Genomic DNA, 21,195 nt, shown 5'->3' with positions numbered 1-21,195 from the left:
TTTCCTGCAGTCTGACACAAGGCATTGATTTGCCCTGGGAAAGCAGTCACATCTTGCAAAAACAAGAGCTGAAATACGTGTGAGGGGAGTGCCAGTGTCATGCTGGAGGACACAGCTCCTTTTTGCAGAGCTGACCAAGGACCGGAGTACCTTGTTCCTCCCAGCCCTTGTTTCCATTCTCCTGGGCTGCCTTCTTGCTGTCACAGACAGCACTCTCTGCTTTGGCTGCCTTTGCTGTTATTGGCACTAGCAGTCTGCAGGGAGGAAGAGAAAGGAGATAGCACATCAGTGAAATGGAGGAAGGCTGTGGTGGGAAAGAGAGCATGTTTAGATTACAGGACGTTGACTGCTGGAAAGAAGGAAATCATTGTGATATGGCAAATAAATGTACTAAGAGGGTAGGGGCTGTATTAACAAGATATTGTTACACATTGAACTGGCTAAAGAAGAAATCAGACAACCAATAGATCAATTAACTAATTAGGATCAAAAATCTAGGCAAGACAAATCAGTCATGTAGTAATTTAAATTAATTTTGCTACTTAGAATCAGTCGCTGTTAAACAACAAATGGACACTAAAGGTAGATGGGGAGCCAGATTCCTTTAGCAGGCAGGTTAAGTGACTGATGTCTAGCAGACCAGGAGTGCCAAGAGCCAGCTCCAGTGTGTGGGAGGGCAGAGGAAACAGTGGCTGTGGAGGTGCTCCCCACCTGCTTTCCTGTCCCTTTGCTTTTTGTGCCTGTCACAGCTTCTGCCAGCTTGCATGGCTATAGAGACAATGAGACATGAAAATGAAATGCACGTGCTCCTTGCCATCTCCCTGCCCTTTGCAGGCTCCATCCCACTCCTGCCCAGCTGAGGGGATGGCTGGTGCCAGCTGCTGTGCCCCTCTCTGTCTCTGGTGTCCCCAGGCTGCAGGCAGATACTCACACCTGCAGCACGGCACTCTCCAGCTATCAGTGGCCTAGATACTTCAGCTGCTGTAAGGAAATGAAACCAGGCAGTGCACCTGGTCAAGGCCAAGGCCTAATCCCATAGAGTTAAGAGCAGATGTGAGGAAACTCTTTTTGCTTTTGGAATAATTCCCATCTGGGCTGGTCCTTGTGCTCTGGTTGTGGGGACAGCCATGCAGGCAGCTGGCTGCAGAGGCAGCCAGGATGCTCAAGGACTAATTGTGTAGCTCATAATTAGATCTCTGGAGAAAATCAGGACAAATGGAAGCTGCTTTTTATGATTATGTTTTATGATTACAATGTAGAGCTGTGCCTCTACAGGTTACGGCTTTGGGTAGGGAGGACAGAAGATTGATTGATTAAGATTGTTTTCTTTCTGCTGCAGACCTGGGTTACCCTTGGGTGTCCCAAGCAGTGCTGGTTATGTCTAGAGTATAGAGAGAATTCTCTTTGAAGTTTTCCTTCTCATGGCTGCACTCAGGAGATTCAAACCTTCCCTGCCTGAGCTGTCCCCTCCCTACTCTGCAGAGGTGATGGGGGCTTGGCATGAGGCAGGATTGTCTGGGGATGCTGGTGTCTCTCATCTCTTACACTGATGGTCCCATAGCAGGCTGAGCACTGGCTGCCAGGGTTCCTGTTGCTGAGGAGAAACCACCCACCTTTTGAGCTAAATGAGATACTTGATAAAACCAACAGTGTGTTTGCAGCAGGCTCTGCTTGGACTGTCCTGGTGACTGCTGGCAGCAGCTGGTGTTCCCTCCTGGTTCTGGTGTTGTAGTGATGGGATCTCCCACAGGCTGGGCCACTCTGTGGGTCCTGTCCTTAGTGTGTCCCTGGAGATGGGTGGAAAGCCTTGTAAAGCAGCATGGCAGCTTTTCTTGTGACTCTCCACAAAGTCCTTTGCTGCAAGGCAGGACTGGCTTGGGCTTTGGAAGGGCACTGCTGGGGCTGTGTCCTTGCTGCACACAGTGGGCCATGCTCAGGAACCAGCAGTGGGGTGGCTCTGGCTCTTTCCAGGTGTGTTTTATTGCTTGGCTGCCTGCTAATTCTGGTAGCATACTGCATGTCATTGTATCTGTTGTTGTTTTCCAAGCTTGTAACTGTCGAAGAGCAACAGTTCCTGAGGGAACCACTATATAACACTGGAATCTTGATTGTCTGGGATCCAGCACCATATCATGCAGAAATTCATGAGGTAAGGCTGAGTTTCTAAATAAAATCAGATTGACATGCTTTGAAGTGCTTCTGTTAAACCACTTCCTCCTGATGTGGGCAATCACTCATTCTAAGGCCATTCTTTTTTGCCTTTTTGTTATTATGGATATATTAGTGTGTACTTCCAGGAGTATCCCATGGATGAGTGCTCCTAAGAAAACACTTGCCTGCTTCTGATCCCTGTGAAGGTCTCAGGCCAAGGATAATAGGCCACCACCTTTGCTTTCCCAAGGGCTGATGGTGCAGGGAGGAGGTCCCATCACAGGGTGGTTTCCTCTCTCAGACACTTAATCTAAGATTTGCTGATGGTTGATGCTTGGATATTTCAAGCACCAGTCAGCCATGGGATATACCTGATTCATTATGAATGGATTGGGAAACCCTCTGAAGATCTGTGTCAGCTTTCATATGTGGGTGTGCAATCCCTCTAGCAATTCACTTTTGATTTTGAGTACAAAAGAGCGTGGTTTGATATGTGATGAGCTCTGGAGGCTCACAGTGGAAGCAGGTAGGAGTGAATAGTCCATTCTTTACTTTTATTTTAAGCTCTGGCTGTAACTGAGAGGTCTTTGCACTCCTTTGTTTGGCCTGCATTTCCTATTTTCTCACTGATGTTTGTTTCTGTGGCTGGTCCCTTGGCTCCAGGAGGCATAGGGGGCTATGGATAGTGTGTTTAGGAGTCAGTAAAACCAGAATGGGATATTTACAGCACAGGGGTAAAAAAAATCTCAAAATGATTTTACGAAAATTTAAACCATTTCTACGTTTTTACTTAAAGGGGAAATTTAAGGATGCCAATCAGCTGCCTGCAGAACAGGGTGCTTGGTATTGCAATGTGGAGAAGAATCTGGGTCTGGAGTTTTTAAGGCAGAGTTCTCAACATTGTCTGCTGTTGGGGAATGCAGAATGAAATTACAAAAGGTGCTGATCCCATTCAAGGGTCCTTCATTGAGATTTGGGGTTTCCCTTCTCTGTTTACTGAGTCATCTCACCACAGTGACCCAAGGGGACAGGGTGAGTGAGGGTGTGTAGCAGCATGTTCACTTATCCTTGTTTTCTGTTGCTTACAGTAAAGTGGGCCAGAAATAAGGAATCTGACCTCCTGTTTCTGTTTTGCAGTGGTACAGAAAACCAGATTACAACTTTTTTGAAAGCTATAAGGCGTATCGTAGAACACATCCAGAGCAGCCCTTCTATATCCTGAATCCCAAAATGCAGTGGCAGCTCTGGGATATTCTGCAGGAGAATTCTCTGGAGCATATTCAGCCTAACCCACCGTCATCAGGAATGCTTGGTAAGATGATTGCCCTCTAAACTTCTGGTTCAGTTTGCAGGCAGGAACTCTCCAAGATGCCTTTTTTCAAAGACAGCTACAAATTTATGGTGCTTATCAGAGTTGTTTTTACAGTGTTTGTCTTGTGCCAAAATTTAAGCTTCCTGTCTTCAGAGCAGCAGCTCAGTTGCATTAAAGTAAGTGGTTTGCAGCACTCCTCAGAAACAGCAGTCACAAACATGGCCCAGTTCCAGGTGGAAACAGGAGAGCAGACTGCAACACTGGGGCAGTCTCTAGGATTTGTAGCTTCTAGTGCCAGAGCAGTTCCCACAGGGTGTGAGAGGAAGGATGTGTCTCCTTCCAGGCTCAGATCTGGTCAGGCAAATAAATCTGTAAATTAATTACTGTAAATGAGTTCTAAGGGCGTGCCTGTTTCTTTTCCATATGCTATTTATATATAAATATATGTGTGTGTATATATAAAGACTTACTGAGGGCCTGTGGAAGGTCAGAGTGAATAGTTGCCCTGACAAGGTCAGTGATATGCCCTCCTCAGCAAAGGAGAAAAAAACCTCCTTTTTACATTCTGCTGTTGCAAAAGTTTTCCTGCTTAGTGGAGAGCAGCCTAATGACCAGCTGAATAAAAAGGGGTGAACCTCTAGGGAGCTGCCATGTGTTTGAAATCACAGCATAGCTGTAGAGTCTTGTTTGCCATGGACTGTCCAACTGCTGTGCTTCCTCCCTTTGTCTGCTGCCACCTCTGTTCCATCACTGCTGGGGCAGAGGTGCTTTCTGTCTCTGAGTAAACAGAATTGCTTCATGTTTTTGCCAGGCCAAGCACCTATTAAAACATTTCTTAGGTATTTGTAGAGCAGCTGTGTAGCAGCACAGTCACTGACTTCAGCAGCAGAGCTGTTAACTGGTGTTATGGGCTTGAAGACACACGCATCAGGCAGCAGTTCCTCTGGGGATTAACTTCAGGCCAAGTCACCTTGCTTTTTGCTTTGTAAAACAAGTCACCTTGCCAAATTTAAGGGCATAGATGAGTTCCAGTTTCCAGCTCTGTGTTCCCTGGAAGGCCTGAGTGTGATCAAAATTTTTCATTTGAAAAGATAGATGAAAACATATTAAAAATATACTTTAGGTTCTTTTAATGTCTTCCAGTTCCTCAGGTTGTGCATGGTCCCTGATGTCTCAGATCCTGCATGAATTTTCTGTGATGTTACACATTGATTCAGTTTCTCTGGTATATCTTGCTATTTCTTGCACTTAGAAGAAAAGTAGCCTGTAGGTAACTCTGGCTTCCATCTGATCCAGCTGTGCCCAGCACTGACTGGTGTGATGTCCTCGGGTGAGAGACACAGGAGGGCAGCACTGCTCTGCTCCGGGGAGCCTGAAGAGCAGAGGCTGCTCAGTCTCCTTGAGCATCTCCCAGCACAGTCCCTTTCATGATCCCTGCACTCACAGGAGGCAGCTGGGACAAATGCAAAGGTCTTATCTCTGCTTATGCAGGCAGGTTCGAGATGGGCTGTTCAGATCAGCTAATGCAGTGCACGCTTGGCAGACACCCAATTTTCCATGGAGGTCACAGATAATGGTAGCACTCATAAAGATTGTCCTTTTGGCATGGCTGTCAGTGTAGCTGAAATCACACTTTGCAAGGGAGGGCTTCAGAGAAGAGCCATGTCAGGCCTGGCTTGTTTTCTCCCCTCTGCTGTGAGTGTTAATAAAGGAACCCCTTGCCCCTGGAGCTGCCTGTCCCTCTGGGCTGTGTGGTGCTGTGTGTGTGAGTGTTAATAAAGGAACCCCTTGCCCCTGGAGCTGCCTGTCCCTCTGGGCTGTTTGGTGCTGTGTGTGTGAGTGTTAATAAAGGAACCCCTTGCCCCTGGAGCTGCCTGTCCCTCTGGGCTGTTTGGTGCTGTGTGTGTGAGTGTTAATAAAGGAACCCCTTGCCCCTGGAGCTGCCTGTCGCTCTGGGCTGTTTGGTGCTGTGTGTGTGAGTGTTAATAAAGGAACCCCTTGCCCCTGGAGCTGCCTGTCCCTCTGGGCTGTGTGGTGCTGTGTGTGACGGGTGTGTGCTGTCTGCCCCGCAGGCATCGTGCTGATGATGACGCTGTGTGACCAAGTGGACGTGTACGAGTTTCTCCCTTCCAAGCGGCAGACGGACATCTGCCACTACTACCAGAAGTTCCACGACCACGCCTGCACCATGGGAGCTTACCACCCCCTCCTGTTTGAGAAGAACCTGGTGAAGCACATGAACCAGGGCACGGATGAGGACATCTACAGCCACGGGAAGGTCACCCTGCCTGGCTTCCGACGAGTGCAGTGCTAGCAGATTGGTTTCACCGGGTTTACTTCTCCTCGATTTTCAAAGCACTTTTTTAATCAGGGTTGTCAGATTTGTTAGGTCTAAGCACTGGTGTGATTTGACAGCTCTTCCATGTAGCAAGGCTTGCTCTTAGGACTTTGTTGCCCAACTCTGAGCTGTAAGGCTCGCTGTGGTACAGCCACTGACCTGCATGAGTCACTGCAATAAATGGACTCCCAGTGGAGCCAGGCTCCTGCAGCACGTGGATACCTCTGGCTTCATCTCAGCCCATGGTGGTGTAGGAGAGGCACAGGAGAGGCTCTCTAAGCAGAGATTGCACAAGTCAGGATCATTCAGTGAAAATAGTTATGTTTGCTTCCAAGGGGTTGTGACAACCAAAAACCTGGGCCATTGGAAAAAACCATGAAAAATCATTTAAAATTTGTTCCCATAATCAGGAGCTCTTCAGAGTAGGGCTAATTTATGGAAATGCTGTCAAGCTGTGTAATGATAAGCTAAACTTCTAGTCCAAAATATTTGATTTTATAAACAATCTGTGAACTTCCAAATTGTAAGACTTCCAAAACCACTCAGGTGACATTTTTGGCAAAGGAAGAGGAAAGCAATTAATAATTCAGTGAATCTTGCAAGACTTTTTAATCTTTTTGCTTTTTTAAAAAAAATAATTTAAAATAAATTTTAGTGATCATTTACTTTTCCAGTACAGTGCTGGGTTTGGTACAGAAGAACCCTTATTATCAGAAAGGTTTTGGGAAGATGCTCCAAGACATAAGTGGGAGAACTCATTGGAAGTCGGTGCCTTTTTCCAACTCTCTGCTGCTCTGCCTTTGCAACTGTTGATGAATTACTTTCTGTACCCATTAACACAAGCACCACAGAGCTGCTGCTAGATGAGTTCCAGCCCTCTGCAAGCTGACAGAGGGGATCTCTCGACTGCTGTGTGCTTTTCTGCATAGGTGGGGAGCAGGTCTGCCACTTCCATGCTTCGTGAGTGGTGGGGAGGGAGAGCATGTTCTGATTCTTGTGCTGAAACACAGGCAGAGCTGAGAAGGGCAGAGCTTCTTCTTGCCCCAGGGATTCCTGTGGCAGCATGGTGGGAGTGGTAGCCCTGCCATCTCTGTGTGTTGGTGAGAACACCTTCCCTGTCTTCTGTACTTGGGTGTTTCATCAGGTCTGTAAAGAAAACTTTCTCCTGTTTTGAATAAATCCTGTGAAGCCATTGGTCTGGCTGTGGTGAATGGTAAATGTCTTGTCTCCCTAGCCCTGGGGGTTTGTATCAGCCTTGCACCACTGCAGGCACAGCTGCTCCCTGCTCACTCCAGAGAGCCCTCAGCTCTTGCCCTGCTGCTCCTCCAGCCTGGGGCTGCTTTTCTGCGCTCCCAGCTCTTGGGGTGGATTGGATCTGTCAGTGTTTACAAATTATGTACAGGTAAAAGGTCCAGGTCCTTGCACTGCTGCCCAGGAGCACCATGTTCCAGTAGGACAGGAATGCAGTGGAGGCAGCTTGGAAAGCATTCCTCCTCACTGCTGGGGAGGAGGGAGCATGCAGAGGAAAAGCCATGGGGGGTTGCTTGGGAGAGCCACAGTAATCCTTCCCCCATCTCCACTCTTGGGTTTTTACAGCCCTACCTCTCTGTTGCTTGGATCAAGGAGGTATCTGCCACAGCAATTTGCCTTCTGACTGTTTAATTAAGATTCAAATAGCTTCTGATTTTTTTCTTAGGCTGCTTCATCAGTTAATTCTCATAACACTGTTTTCCACCAACTCCCCCAGTGTGGAGACCAGCCCAGCCATCCTCCCTGGATGTGTAATGGATGGATGGGATGTGGCTTCTGGGAAGCCAGCACAGTCTGCCTGCTGCTCACCTGGGGTCCCAAACCCACCTGCTCCCCTGCAGGGCCCCTGCAAAGAGACAAAATTTCAAGCAGCTTCCCCAGATCTCTCAGAACCCTCGACTACTTAGGGGCAATAGTCTTGCACTGAGCATGCAATTTCAAATGTTATACTAACAGTTTTAGCTACATCCAACTTGTGATTCATTTACAGTCTAAACAGAGTTTTACAGGAATTATGAAAGAGCTTAAAATAAGCTAGTGATAACCCTTTTTTTTCCTTTTTTTTCTCTGCCTAGATCAAAATCTAATATAAAAGTGCAAGTGATGACAAATCTGGCATTTAGAAGAGCCAGGTGTAAGTTAGTTGGCAGTAGTGGCTAGATTATAACAAAAATCTTGTCCTCCTGCAGTCCTTACCACCTCCAGAGCGAACAGCTTTCTGTCCATGTAGAAAGGGGAAAAGGGCAACCCTACCCTTTCCAGTTAGCCACTGAAGGACTAAGTACTGGGAAGGATGCTCTGTAATTACATGGGAAAGCTGGAAAACATTTCCAGCTGGAGCCTGTTTTTACTCCTCTGTGGCTTTGCATTTTAGAGAGCCATGGACAGGGATGGGAAGAGGTTATCTGGTCAGACCAGAGCTCAGGGGAGGTAAATGGCACCAAGGAGGGAAGTGCCAGCAGTTCATGGTTGGACAAGGAAGAATTTGGGTGATGTAGAAGGGATGACAGTATGTTACTGGCAGGGGAACACTGGACATCGTTGTCATTAAAGATGTTTAATTGTCTGGGCTGACAAAGCTGCCTGTGGGTTTTTGTGGTTTGCTTTCACTAAAGAAAAGGAGGAAGAAGTCCCAGAAATTCAAACTGTGAACACCTGAGTCAACACACCCATCCTACTAGGTGCCCTAAGAAGAATGGAGTGGGTGAGTGGGAACTGATCTGACAACACACCGGAAAATCTGCAGCGATGGTTAAAAAGATACATGCTGGCACTCCCTGAAAAGAAACGCCAGCTGCCCCAGCCTTTGTTTCTGTGCATGCAGGCAGCTGAAGGTGTGGGTACAGGCACGATGGCTCATCCTCCTCGGCTCTGTGAAGTCTGACACTCCTGCCCAGAGCTGTGGGTGTTTGATTTCACTTGTGAATTGTATCAACCTGGCAGGGGAGCTGCAGCCCTTGCATCAGGTGATGATACAAGGCACAGTGTGGAAGCATCAGGCTTCATTTTGGAGCAGATAATGGGTGTGCATGGCTATCCTGTCCCTGTGCATTTATAAGAGAGGTGAAAGTTGAAGTTTGTGGGGTTGCCTGGTGTCACTGTGTTCAGCCAGGCACCACCTGCACCTCCTGAGCTCCTGGGAAATGCTGGGAGCAAGCTGAGACCCAGTGGCTTTGTGCCTCACTCCAGAAGGAGCTGCAGGTCAGGACTCCTGTTTGAAGATAGAACCTGCAAGGAAGAAGATGTGCTTACTTCTAGCTTGGTTTTGGAAGTGCAGATGAAGGTCTCAGCTCTAAGCAAACAGCTGCTTCTCTTTTGGACCTGAACTCAGTGAGCTGCTGAACAGCCTTTTCTTGTGAAAGGTGTGGAAAATGGCTTCAGTACACAGGACGGGGTTCTGGTGTCTCTTGGGATTGATAATGCTCATGTCATGCCCAACTTCTGTGCTGTTTTGGCAGTGGTGTGCAAGGCTTCTTCCAGGGATTGCTCTGGAGGGTTGCAAACACAGCACCCTTCAGTGTCTCCACTGAAAGGAGCCCTTCTAGGGGCCAGCCTTGGCACCTCTCATCTTTCACACAAGTATTTCCTGTGGAATACTTCCCTCTGTAGGTAGGTGGCTCCTGCTGCTCGTTATCCTCCAGGATGTCACCTCTGCAGAAGTTTGGGTCTCCACGGTTTGCAAGAATTTGCACTGTGTGTTCATTTGGTCACAGCTTGTAGCTTCTCATGTGATTAAGAGAGCAGTTAATTTTAGCTGGATCTTTTGACAGACAGGTGGACTTGAAGCTCAGTGCTCGACCTCTAGCTCGTGTTCAGTGTACAATGGAGAAGACTTAGGGGGAATATTTAAGCAATGAGTATTAGAAAAGAATTAAAAGCTCCTCGGTTCAAGATATGTTTTAGGAAGATACATGGATATTTGCAAAAGCAGAATGGAATATGAGCAGGGAATATCTGGCATGAGAGATGGATTGAAAAAGTGTTTGTTCAGTGCCATTTGTTCCAAGTAAGTCTCTTAAAGCCAGAGAAGGGCAGGAGCAGAGGGAGTGGACTGGAAGTGGTTTGGTTTGGTTAGAAGTGAGTGACTTCTGGCAGAAGTTGGGTCTCTTGGAGCAGACACAGACACTTCCCAAACCCCAGTGAGCTTGGCTTGCTGTTTCCATCCAGGTCTGAGTGTGCTGCTGGTTTTGGATGTCAGTGTGCATGGAAAGCCGTGCTAATGGGAACAAAACCAACTTGGAATGTCTTTATTTCCATTCCTGCAAATACCTTGCAGTGTTTTTCCTGCCTGGCCCTGGCATGTTTTACAAAAACAACAGCGAGGTGCTTCCATGGGCCAGCACTGTTCTAACCTGGGACAAAAGGGTCTTTGTAACAAGGGGATCAAATCAGCCAAATCTTTGCTAATCCTGCTGCAGGACAGCTCTGCTGTGTGTTTTCACCTGTTCTACCCCTTGTAGTTCACACAGAGCCCTCCATAGGTGCTTACCTTGTACCTCTCTGGTGATGCTGAAATGCCCTGGGCCCAGTTATAAACATAACTCGTCAAAATGGGGACTAGCTGAGTCTTTCTGTAATAGTTAAATTAAATGCAGGGCCCTGGATGGTGGAACTGGTACCAGCATTTGTAGCACTCATTTCCCAAAAGAAAGTAAAAATCACTAATATGTGTGAAAGTAGGCTGCATTTCATTAAAAGCCTGTTTCAGGGATATCCAGCAGCATAAAAACAGGAAAACTGAATTGCATGCTCAGTGTGTAGTTTATGTATTACCAAATCACTATTATTTGTGGTGCCTCAAGTGTTACATAAACACTAATTTTAACCAGTATACAAGGGGGAGCTTCCTTAGATTTCTCCTGCTCAGCTGAGTGTTCCACACTCATTCAGAAATGCCAAATTGTTGCATTACCACGTAAAATGGCTGAAGCTGATCTTTAACTGGGATAAGTCACTGAAGTATCCTACCATCAAGGAAGCTGTAAATCATTTTCATGAATTGAGAACCTGGCTCCTCTCTTAGTTGCCTGTTTTTTCCATGGGTATCTTCATAAGAGACATTATCCTATTTGATTCTTTCTTGGTTTGCCAAAGATACATTAAGACATACATTTCTTAAGAGAATGTGTGGGAGGGGGCATTTGCACTGGCATTTAGGAAGAAGGCTGAGCAAATGGTTAAGGCTGGAACTCCAGTGCCTGGGGCAAAGGGCAGAACAGCTTCTTGCTAGGGGAGCAGAGTTCTGGGGAATTTGGAAGGTGCTGTCTTGTCCCAAGTGCCAGTTTAAAGCTGTTTGTATGGTATATGTGAACTGGGACTGAAGCCAAAGAATTTAAGGGAAACAACAAAGAAAAATTGTTTTGTTAGACCTGAGATGCTCAAAGCAGTTTTTACAAGAAGCAACTTAATCTTGTTGAACTGTCATGGCAGATAATTTGAGTTTGACCAGGCTAATTGTGACCCATAGGTTAGAATAACTCTTTTCTTATTTTTGATAAGAATTCTAATTTGCATAAATGAGATATGCAGTCTCTTATTTGTTTTTCTTTCCTGCTTCCAGTTCTAGACCTTGTTTTTGTAGGGAGATTGGTGAGTGACTGGGACAATGAGATGGAGATTTGGCTTTGGCATGAGATAATTGTGTGGGTGAATTGTGTATCCTAGCAGCAGCCTGAGCTCCCTGTGTCCAGCTGGGCTCCAGAGGTGCCAGATGTGTGGAGTGCTGTAAATGCCCATCATTTCAAAACCACTCCAGCCTTGCTCAATCAGCTTTGTAGGCTGAGCTGTCTTTGAGCTCACATCTCAGCTGAGCTGTTGCCTCTGAGCTCCTGTGCAGGTCTGAGGTGTCCCTGTGGCCCAGGGTGGACACAGTGCCTCCTGCTCTGGGTCATTCTATGACCAGAGGGAGGTGACAGCTCTAGCTGGCAGTGGCTGCTTTGCATTCCACCATCTGACTGCCTCTACTGGTGAGGGATGCGAAAAAAAGAGCCATAAAATGGGTGTATTTTCATAAACTGAGCCCACACAGCCATTGTTGGATTGACTTTTCACTGCTGGGACACTGGGTGAGCTGGGGGTGCTCTAGGCAAACCTAAACTGCAGCAGTGCCAACCTCTGTGTTTCTCACTACTCTGGAACTCAAAAACTTTCCTTGGGTGACAGAGCAATAAAACCATCTCCTCCCTGGCTGTGTCCTACAAGGAAGGAAGGGGAGCTCTCCAGATCTCAATTCTTGACATGTGTAAAGCAAACAAGGGCAGAATAAGTGAGTGTGAGTGGGTCTGGGGTATGCAGGGACACCTGGGGCTGGGAGCTGGGCTTTGGTGAGGCTGTGCTGCTCCAGGTTTCATGGTGAAATTTCACCCAGCTCTTGTCACTGGCTCCTAACTCCTTCCTGCTTGTAGACACCCAAACCTGTGCCCTGAAGGAATTCTGAATTACTCCAGTTTAACTTTACATTTTAGTTAATAAAGAAATAGAAAGATGGTGCTATAATGCAGCATTGTCATAGGTGGTAGAGAATGGAAAAATAGCAAATGAGTAGCCCTGGTGATATGTGTGAACAAGGAAGTGGTGTGTCAAGAAATCAGCTATTTTTATCACTGTTTGCCATAAAATGAACAGTGCAGGAAATAGCTTCAAGCTCAGTTAATTTTCAGTTCTCTTGAATAACTATTAATAATATTAAAGCAAAGCTTGTGTTGCCCCCTGCTCCCTCCCTTCTCTCCAGCCCTGTCACCCCAGGTGTCAATGGGCAGGCTGGCACCCAGGGATTCCTGCTCCATGGAGGAGCTGAGTCCCCCTGCACCTTCCCCTGCCCCAGAAAGTCTCCAAAGAGCTGGAAGGGGCAGTGATGGGTGTGGGTTTCTCCTTTATGAAACCTGTGTGCTTCTCCTTTCTGAAAGCTGTGTATATACCTGTGCTCTAATCCCATCCCTGTTCTCTGTCCATCCATCCTTGGGAGCAGATGGTTCCTCTGGAGCTGTGCTTGATATTTCCATAGCCTCAGCATTACATGGATGCTTTTATTCACTAATCTGCCAGTGTAAGCAGTAAAGCATCTTTGGGAAAGCTGATACACAGATTAAAAGCAGCTGAGCTACCCCATCACCTGAAGTCATGCTTTGTTTATTGCAAAGTGAAATTTGTCAGCACACTTCAATTCCCCACTGTGCCCAGCTGGCACTGTATGGATGTGTGGGGGGCTTCTTACAGGGGAGCTGCTTAGGAAAAACAATAAAAACAGAAAACTTGAGCATTGTGGTTTGCTGAAGCAGCTGAAGCTGAGGGTGGAATGCAGCAAGAAGCTTATTGAAGGTGAGCAGAGGGATGCAACCATAAAGGAATTTTACAGAACTAAGGAGGAGATACCAGTATTGTACAGCAAGTGTAAGGGAGCTGAGCACCACACTGCTTTCAGCACAAGGACACTTGAAGGGCAGATTTTTTGCATCTCTGGTACAAACCATATGGAGGTGAACACAGCTGTTTTTGTGCCAAGCATTTTGTTACAAAATCCTAGTTCTGCAAAGCTTAGCTTAATCCCTCCAAACTCTCCAAAGCCCTTGGGAACACCTGGGTATCTTGCTTGAGGTTTCAGTTGTGATGAAGTTGCACTTCAAAGCTCTTCTGTGGATCAGCAAATGCCAGAAACTCTTTATATTTTCCTTTCAAGCAGGGCTGAGCCTCCAGTGAGTGCTCAGCGCAAGCCTGAGAATTGCAGGGCTTAGGAAAACACCTAAAGTCAGTGACATCTCTCTGACCTGGTCAAGTTAAAAATTTTCTCTCTGTTTATTTGCTAATGTACCTCTTGCTTTGATTCATAAAGATAGTGATCTGGCAGAACTGAGTGCAGTATTTCCAAGAACACAGCTCTTAAAAACAGCCCTTTTGAAGTCAGAAGGTGATTATTCTACCAAGAGCAGCACTTGGCACTTGTTCATGATCAAACAATTACAAAAACTTAGTAATCATCAGGGAAAGTAAGCAGGAAATGGCATGTTGGGTGAGAATGGGAAGAGCTGTGCAATCAGTTTCAGGAAATTCTATTCAATAAACAAAACAAAAGCCCAAACCAACCTTAGCAGTAACCTATCTAATATACAAAGTACTTGACAGGCACCTTCACCCTTGGAGTGTCCTGAGCCAATGTGATTTTGCTGCATTATTAACATTTTAAGCTCCTTTACTGAAGCAAATTCACAGGCACCTGTAAGAAATCCCACAATGCTACAGCAACTTTACATTTGCAGAAGTGAACAAGTCCTTGCCTGCTGCAGAACCTGGAGCATCTCCCCTTGGGTGACTGGTGGGAGCAGCCAGAACTCCCTGGGGAGCTTTGTGCTGGAATGCTGGGCTCCTTCTCACCTGGCCAGAGCTGTGCTGCCCGGTGGGGTTTGGGCTGTCTGTGCACTCTGGGACTCTGCTGGCTGATGAGATGTGTGTGTGCAGGCATCAGGGGAAGCAGCACAAACTGCAGGGTGGAGCAGGGGTGGGTGTTTTGAGCAAGATTGGCAGTGTGGGGCATTCCTGGCTTTTCTACTGAACCCAGTATTCAGGATTCCCAACAGTTTTGAGGATGGGGCACAGGTTGGAATGTGGGTAGTGAAGGCATTTACACACACTTCAAAATGTGAGCAGGTATAACCAGTGGGGATCTTCACACTTCAGCTAAAGGCCATGTGTAAGTGAAAATGAGTTTCTTTCATTCAACTGCTGTTAATGAATTTTGCCTGCCTTAATTGAGTTCCCAAGGCCAGTGCTTCCAGTCCATTCAGGTTGTCATAGCTTGGTCAGTGCCTTCTCTTTGGTTTTTTAGTGTTTGAGATTGTTAAAGCCACTAGTGTAGTCTAAATCCAGCTTTCCAATGTCTGCTGCCACAGCTGTTCCTCAGTTTCTCTCTCAAGACTGGTAATCTGATTCTTTTAGATATCTGGCTGGAAGAAAAGAATTCAGGAAAAAAAAAAAAAAAAAAAGGCCTGAATGTATCAAATATGATAAAATCACCTCCTCCCTCCAAATGCAGTAGATACTTTCCACAGTAAAATACACACATAAATTAAAACAGCCTTTGGTATGTGATACAAAAACTTGCACCCATCTCATTACAAAGCTAAGGAATTAAGTATTTAAAATGAGTATAAAAACCTGAATTTTTTGAGGAAAAATACCTGGAGCCTGATAGTTTCCTCAGGTGAAGCAACTTAGCATCACCTTGGAACAGCAATTGTAATTTTTTTTCTAATTATAATTTTCTGACATACTTCCTGGAAGCCAGAGTTGTTAATATTTATCCTCCCAGAACTAAATGCCTCTGTTCAGCTCTGAGTCACCCTTCCAATTACAAATGAATTTACCCAGTATTGCTCTTTGCTGGGACGAGCAGCAGTGAGCAGTGCACCAGTCTTAGGCTGAAATTTGCTGAAGGGAAGAGGTGACACATCTGAGGTGTCTCTCTGGGGCTCAGCTTTGTGAGGGCTGCATTGAAACAGGCTGGGTGTTTGGGAAGGCAAAAGGGGAGTGTGAGGGCTGATTTACTCCCAGGAGTTTTACAGTGTGCAAGTGGGAAAAGCCCCCAGGGCTTCTCCCCCTCACTTTCCCCCTCTGACCCTTTCAAATTCACCTTGCCTTTCTCCCTGCTGCACTGCTCAGGATGGGGATTGCTGAAGGCATTAGTGCTCCCATTTGCAGACCAACAGCAACCTGCCAAAGAAGTGTTTGTTTAACTGGGTTGCATAAGATCACTCTTCCCTGGTGAAAAAGAAAAAACACAAATGCTTGGCTCTTTGTTATTCAAAATAGAAAAGGCTGTTTAAAGGGTTCCTAAAAGATGTAGGTGCTGGAAAATGAAAAAAAGGGGTTTTTTAAATTATTATTTTTTTTAATTTCCACCACAATGAAATCTGCAGTGTGCACAGTCCAAACTTTGTGGAGTGGTGAGAATCCCTGTGGGAGTAGAGGGGAGTCAGAACCAATCATCCTGAGGAAGCCTGCAGGGAAATCCTCTGCCTGAAATGTGGGAGATGGCATTTGCTTTGGGATTGTCTGCCAAGACAGAGAACTGTCATGATCAGTCAGTGGATTTCTGGAGGGCATCAGCACGAGGACCTGCTGTGCATTTGGGTCACCAGTGAAAAGGCACCAGCTCAAATCCCTGAACTGCAGGGAGGGCATCCCACTGCATGGCTGCACCTCACCCAGAGGCAGAGCTGCCCCTGACCTGGGGAGCTGCTCCTTAAGAGCCAGATGTTGGGGAAGCTGCAGGGCCACCTGCCTGGATCTGAGTTATTCTGTAAATAAACCTGTGCCTTGGCAGAGGGGGCAGGTCAGAACTCTGAGTGGGGGTTTTAGGTTTGGTGGGTTTGGGTTGCACTCAAGAGAAGCACAGCCTGGCCAGGCACTTTCATTCCTGTAACCCTCACTTGCCTGCTCACTTCCAGCAGGTCTAGATGGATTTCTGCTGTCCCCCCTGTCTTAATTATTTTATTCTTATCTGAAAACAAATTCAGAGAAGTGCAACTAAACTAAACACGCCCTCCCTTTTCTTGGAAACACAGATCCCTGTTTGCTGGACGTGCCTGTGACCTCCCAGGTTCATTGAGCACTTCCCAGTGCAGCGTGGGGCTGAACCTCTCCTCTGGGGTCAGATGGAAAATTCAGAGGGGGAGGCATTTCCTGGTGAGTGGGCCTTGGAAATGCAGTGCTGAGCATGGAGAGAAGTGTGAAACAAGTGCCCCTCTCCAGGGACAGGGAATGGTTAATGCCACTGAGCTGCTTCCTGACAGCTCCAATCAGACCAAACCAGGAGCCAGGGCTCCTGGATCCATCAGCAGTTTCAGACTCAGCTGAGGGTCTTTTAGCACTGGAAAGCCTGTCTGATTAATCTTATTCTCATTGATTTACCACTGTGTCATTGTCTGGTTTTTAATGCAAAGTGCTGGGGGGTTTTAGGCAAATTATATTAAAAACCCCAACATGTAGAATTAAGATTGAATGAAGCTCTTTGTGCTGCTAATCAGTCTTCCTTTATTCCATAAACATATTTTTATCCTTTCATCATCCTTTTGGATGGAAGGGAACATTTTTTTTATTTCCTATATTTATAAGTCAGCCATGTTGGGTTTTTTCCTTTGTTTTCCTCTCCCTTATTTGTAAGATATAGTTTCCTCTTTCAAGGTAAAAACCATAACTGATGCTGGGGTTTAAAACCCTGCTGTGACTGGAGAGTGCCCACTGTTCCCTGGATCCCAGGGGTCTCTGGACTGTGCCAGCTGAGCTGGGCATCGTGTGCTGGTGCCTGTGGTGCCCTGGCAGGGTGTGCTGGGGAGAAAAGCCCTTTTTGGGGAGCAGAGCCCTGCTGGGGAAGGGCTCTCCATGGACTGCATGTACAGAGGTCACTCCTGGGCTTCCACCAAAGAGCTTTTTTTATTTCTGCCTTTTTCTTTTCTTTATTTTTATTTTTTTTCTGAGACACTTGAGACCTCAGTATTTTTCATGCTAATTTTAATCTTGTAAGATGTTTCTCATGGGCTATTTATAGACTGGTTGGCTCTTCAAAGGCCCAGAGGGACTTTTTCTGTAGAGCAAGCCTGAGAACTTCACTCAGGGAGACTTGCCAGGAGCCCATGTCTTTAATTTATTATCCTCAAATGCACAGCTCACTAGAGAGGGTAAATCCTGCAGACTTAATGCAGCTTCTCAGCCTGGACTGACCACACTGATGCTGAGGGAACTGTTCAAAATACTTCAAATAAAGGCTTGTATCTGCATGGATGTGTGGGGCTGGGGTCAGAGACCCCAAAATCTGTACCTTGTGAAAACTAGGCTGCTGAGTGAAGATCTTCTCCAGCTGCCCTGCTCCTAAAAATTTAGGAGACCACATACATCCTCACCAATGAAAACTTATTTTGGCAGTTTTCATACCTGACCCACTCAGTCTGCAGTAGTTCCCTACCTGGCTTGTGTTATGCTGAAAAACTTGCAGCCTGACTGGATTCATTGTTTTGGAGCACAAGGGGAGAATTAAATCCCTCTTCTGCTCAGTAGTGCACATGTAGAGGTTTCTTTCTGGAGGCAAACCCTCTGTAGTGAGGATTAAGCATCAATGGGCAGAAATAAAGACAAAGGAACAAACAGTGCTCTCTGAGGTTGTTATAGAAGACACTGTGCAATAACACCTCAAATTATTGCCTGTATTTGGGTTATGTGGATGGACAAGGTAGCATCTTTACCCTGTGTTTCCTCAAATTCCAATCTGATGGGAATGAATTGTTAAACCCAGGCAGTTCAACAAAGTAAAGGCAGATAAATGGTGAAATAATGCCAGTACAAATCTGTTTCCAGTTCTTGTGATGGAACAGAGTTGTGTGCACTTTGACTTTAATCATCTTCTTTTATTTTCCATCTTTCCTTAAATAGATGCTGAAATTCCTTCTCCATTGTTCATCAGTTTGGGCAGTGTAACTGTGTTGGTTGCTAATTTAGAGCAAGTGGAATAGGATCCTCTCTAATCATTCCTCCCATGTCTCCTTTGAAAGGATGTTTTTCTTCTTGGATCACAGCAACTTCTGCTGGAAGTATTTGTGGCTGGCACTTAGTGCATTTTGACTACATTTAGATCATAAGGGTGATCTAAAGGGTTCATGAACAGTCATCAGTGGAGCTTTTTTCAGCATCTTTGCCCTCAAAAAGCACTCCAGGCTTTTTAAATCTCATCTGTGGGAGGTACTGTGCAAAGGTTCATTAGGTGTGAGCAGCAGGCTTTGATTTATTTGATGAAAACATGTCTGTGGAGTGTGAGGCTGGCTGCTGTGGGACTGCAGGCAGTGAGAAATGTGAGCAGCACCAGGTGGGGCATGGCAAATGTGCTGAGAGGCCTCCTGTGAGCTTGTCAGGGTCTTTGGCTTTGTTTCCATCTCTGATTGTAGCTGTGGCTGAGAGTGCTGCAGCCAGATCAGGCTGTCTTGTGGCTACCAGCAAATCAGTGCTAGTGCTGATGCCTTGGGGCTCCCTAGATCAGAGGCTGGACAAGGTTAAGAGCAGCTATGGGCCAGAAGGACCAGGGATAACCTGCTCTGTGAACTGGCATTCCAAGGATGCCAACAATGCCTCCTACATCATCTGTCTTTTCATCTTTTGCCTTGTGATCCCCTTTGCCATCATTGTCTATTCCTATGGGAAGCTGCTCTGTGCTGTCAGACAGGTGAGTCCATTCCTCAGCTGCCTTTTGGCTGGGACCCCAAAGCAGGCAGAGCCCATGGCCACCATCTGCCACCTCTAGGACTCCTCTGCTCTCTGGTGTGCTGCCAGCCCTGGAAACCTCTCCTGTGACTGTCCTGGGGACAGGCTCCAGTCTGCCAGGGCTTTCAAAGCCAGCTCAGGTGTGTGCAGCTGGAGGTGATGCTTGGGGTGGTACCTAGACAAGGTTAAGAGAATAAAGTGGGGATTTATTAAAGGCCTTCAATAGATACACCTGGGGCAGTCAGGAGCCTCAGAGGCTGCACCCAGAATGGACAATGGTCATGAGTTTTTCAGACAGATATAAGTTTGGTCTATTTTACATATCAGGGGTTAATCCTCCAATTACAGCTTCAGGTAATGAAGTCATTTACCCCCAGTTTGCTCCTTCCTGATTCACTATTTTTATACTTTTCAGGTATGAGGCAGTGAAGTCTGCCCTTAGCTCTCAGTTCTGGAGGGATTGTTGTGTCTGACCAAAGTGTGAAGACAGTATCTCGCACTCTATTTGGAGTCACACACTAAAGCAGTACCAGATTTGAAAAATATAAAAGCTAAAATCCTAAGGCATCAGTGCCTCATAAAAACCTTTGTGAGCTGGTGTGTCCGTCCCCAGGGTCTGGGGCAGCCCTGTGGCTCCTCCCCAGCCTGGGATGGTTTTGGGGTGGGATGTGCTTGGAAGGAGCTCTCTGCTCACAGCAATCCTGCCTCCAGACTGCTGCAGCCCTGCCTCTGCTGGGGGACTAAACCCAAGCACTGCAGTGGTGTTCACCTCCTGGGGAGCAGGGGAAGGGATGGCAGGAGATATTTGTGCCTTCCAGAAGTCTGGAGCTGTGCTGCACCTTGCAGGTTAAAGAGTGGAAGGTCAGGGCCAGGTGGTGGCATCAGCAGGGACTGACTCTGCTGAGACCCCTGTGTTTGCCCTTTGGAGGAGTTCTGGCTGTGTGAGGGTGTGGAAAGTTGTGCTGAATTAACACTTTAAAAACCCCAGATAATTTAAATTGGTTAAACCCTCCTGTGGACATGGATTTCAAACAGTGTATCAGGTACTTCAGATTAATTATATCTGGAAGTAGAGTAAGGACCACTAACTCAGAATCAAAGCAACTTAATGCAGATCAACCAATTAACTTTAAATCCACACCCCTAAGTTAACTCCAATTGATTTCCCCGTGTCCCTGTGCTCTCCAGAGTGGTTCTTCTCTCCCAAGCAGAAGCAGCTTTTAAGTAAAGGAATTTGATGGCCTAATATTGCCTCATCATTCCTTTTTCCCTTGTTGGAAACAGCCTCTCTCTCTGCTGAGGAGCAAACATTGTAATGTTACAATTAATGCCACCACTGTAATTAAGAACTTACTGGAAGACACTCTTTGCTCCACTTCTAATTGGAAATATCTTGGAAGCCCCTGGAAAAACTCTCAGTCTGAATCATCTTTGATTTCACTGACAGTCCCAACACTGCTGCTTTTATGTTTAAACCAGTCCTTTTAAACTATCCTTTTGTTTTATGTTTAAATAGTCCTTTTATGTTTAAATCACAGCTGATAACTTGAACTGTTTGCAGGAGATGGGGTTCACTCTTAGCTGGGTGCTGCCTTCCAGCCTTCTGGCCAAGTAAAACTGGTAAGAGATTCTGAAGTAAATTATGTGCAAGCACATGTGTGATGATCTAGAGCTGGAGAATTGGATGCTGCCTCCTCTCTCCTGCTAAGAAAAGGTGCTGAAAGTCCTGCAAGAAAACCTGTGGGGGGAAATGAAAGGTGCTCTGCAAAAGTTGTTCACAGGCTGCAAATTCAGCTGGCCCTACCTGCAGGACTTGCTGGTGTTCACTGGAAACAAGAGAATCAAGGAATCAGGAAAAGGAAAGAGGCTGCCTGGTATATTCTCTCTACTTGGGTTGCCAAAACATGAAAGTGTTGCACAATCCTTTATGGGCTGCTTAAAGTACTGCTGTCATCCTGCTGTGATTTGTTCATCTGTTACTGAACTTGCTTTTAGTTTGATGGGAAAACCCAATAAACTTGAAAACATTTTCTGAGGCTGGATGTTATTTCAGTTGTCAGTGGTGTGGCCCAAGAGCATCACTTTTTGGGCAATATTCTCTAAGGCTTTGGGGAGAAAAAAGCCC

At 46.3% G+C, this 21,195-nt stretch overlaps 1 protein-coding gene across 3 annotated transcripts in view; it reads left to right on the top strand.

Moving 5' to 3' along the window:
• Nucleotides 1-6,993, top strand: part of ST6GAL1 (ST6 beta-galactoside alpha-2,6-sialyltransferase 1) — a 44,873-nt gene extending 37,880 nt beyond the window's left edge. For all 3 annotated transcript variants that reach the window (XM_056498600.1, XM_056498598.1, XM_056498601.1), the window contains 3 exons: nt 2,048-2,149; nt 3,289-3,463; nt 5,536-6,993. In XM_056498600.1, the coding sequence (XP_056354575.1) occupies nt 2,048-2,149; nt 3,289-3,463; nt 5,536-5,777 (519 nt within the window). In that variant the 3' untranslated portion in view covers nt 5,778-6,993. The remainder of the gene's footprint in view (nt 1-2,047; nt 2,150-3,288; nt 3,464-5,535) is intronic.
• The last annotated feature ends 14,202 nt before the right edge of the window (nt 6,994-21,195 follow it).

Source organism: Oenanthe melanoleuca, chromosome 9 (assembly GCF_029582105.1).
Source record: "Oenanthe melanoleuca isolate GR-GAL-2019-014 chromosome 9, OMel1.0, whole genome shotgun sequence".
Lineage (NCBI taxonomy): Eukaryota > Metazoa > Chordata > Aves > Passeriformes > Muscicapidae > Oenanthe > Oenanthe melanoleuca.
Note: the sequence above shows the minus strand (reverse complement) of the source record. Positions and strands in the feature narration are given on the sequence as shown.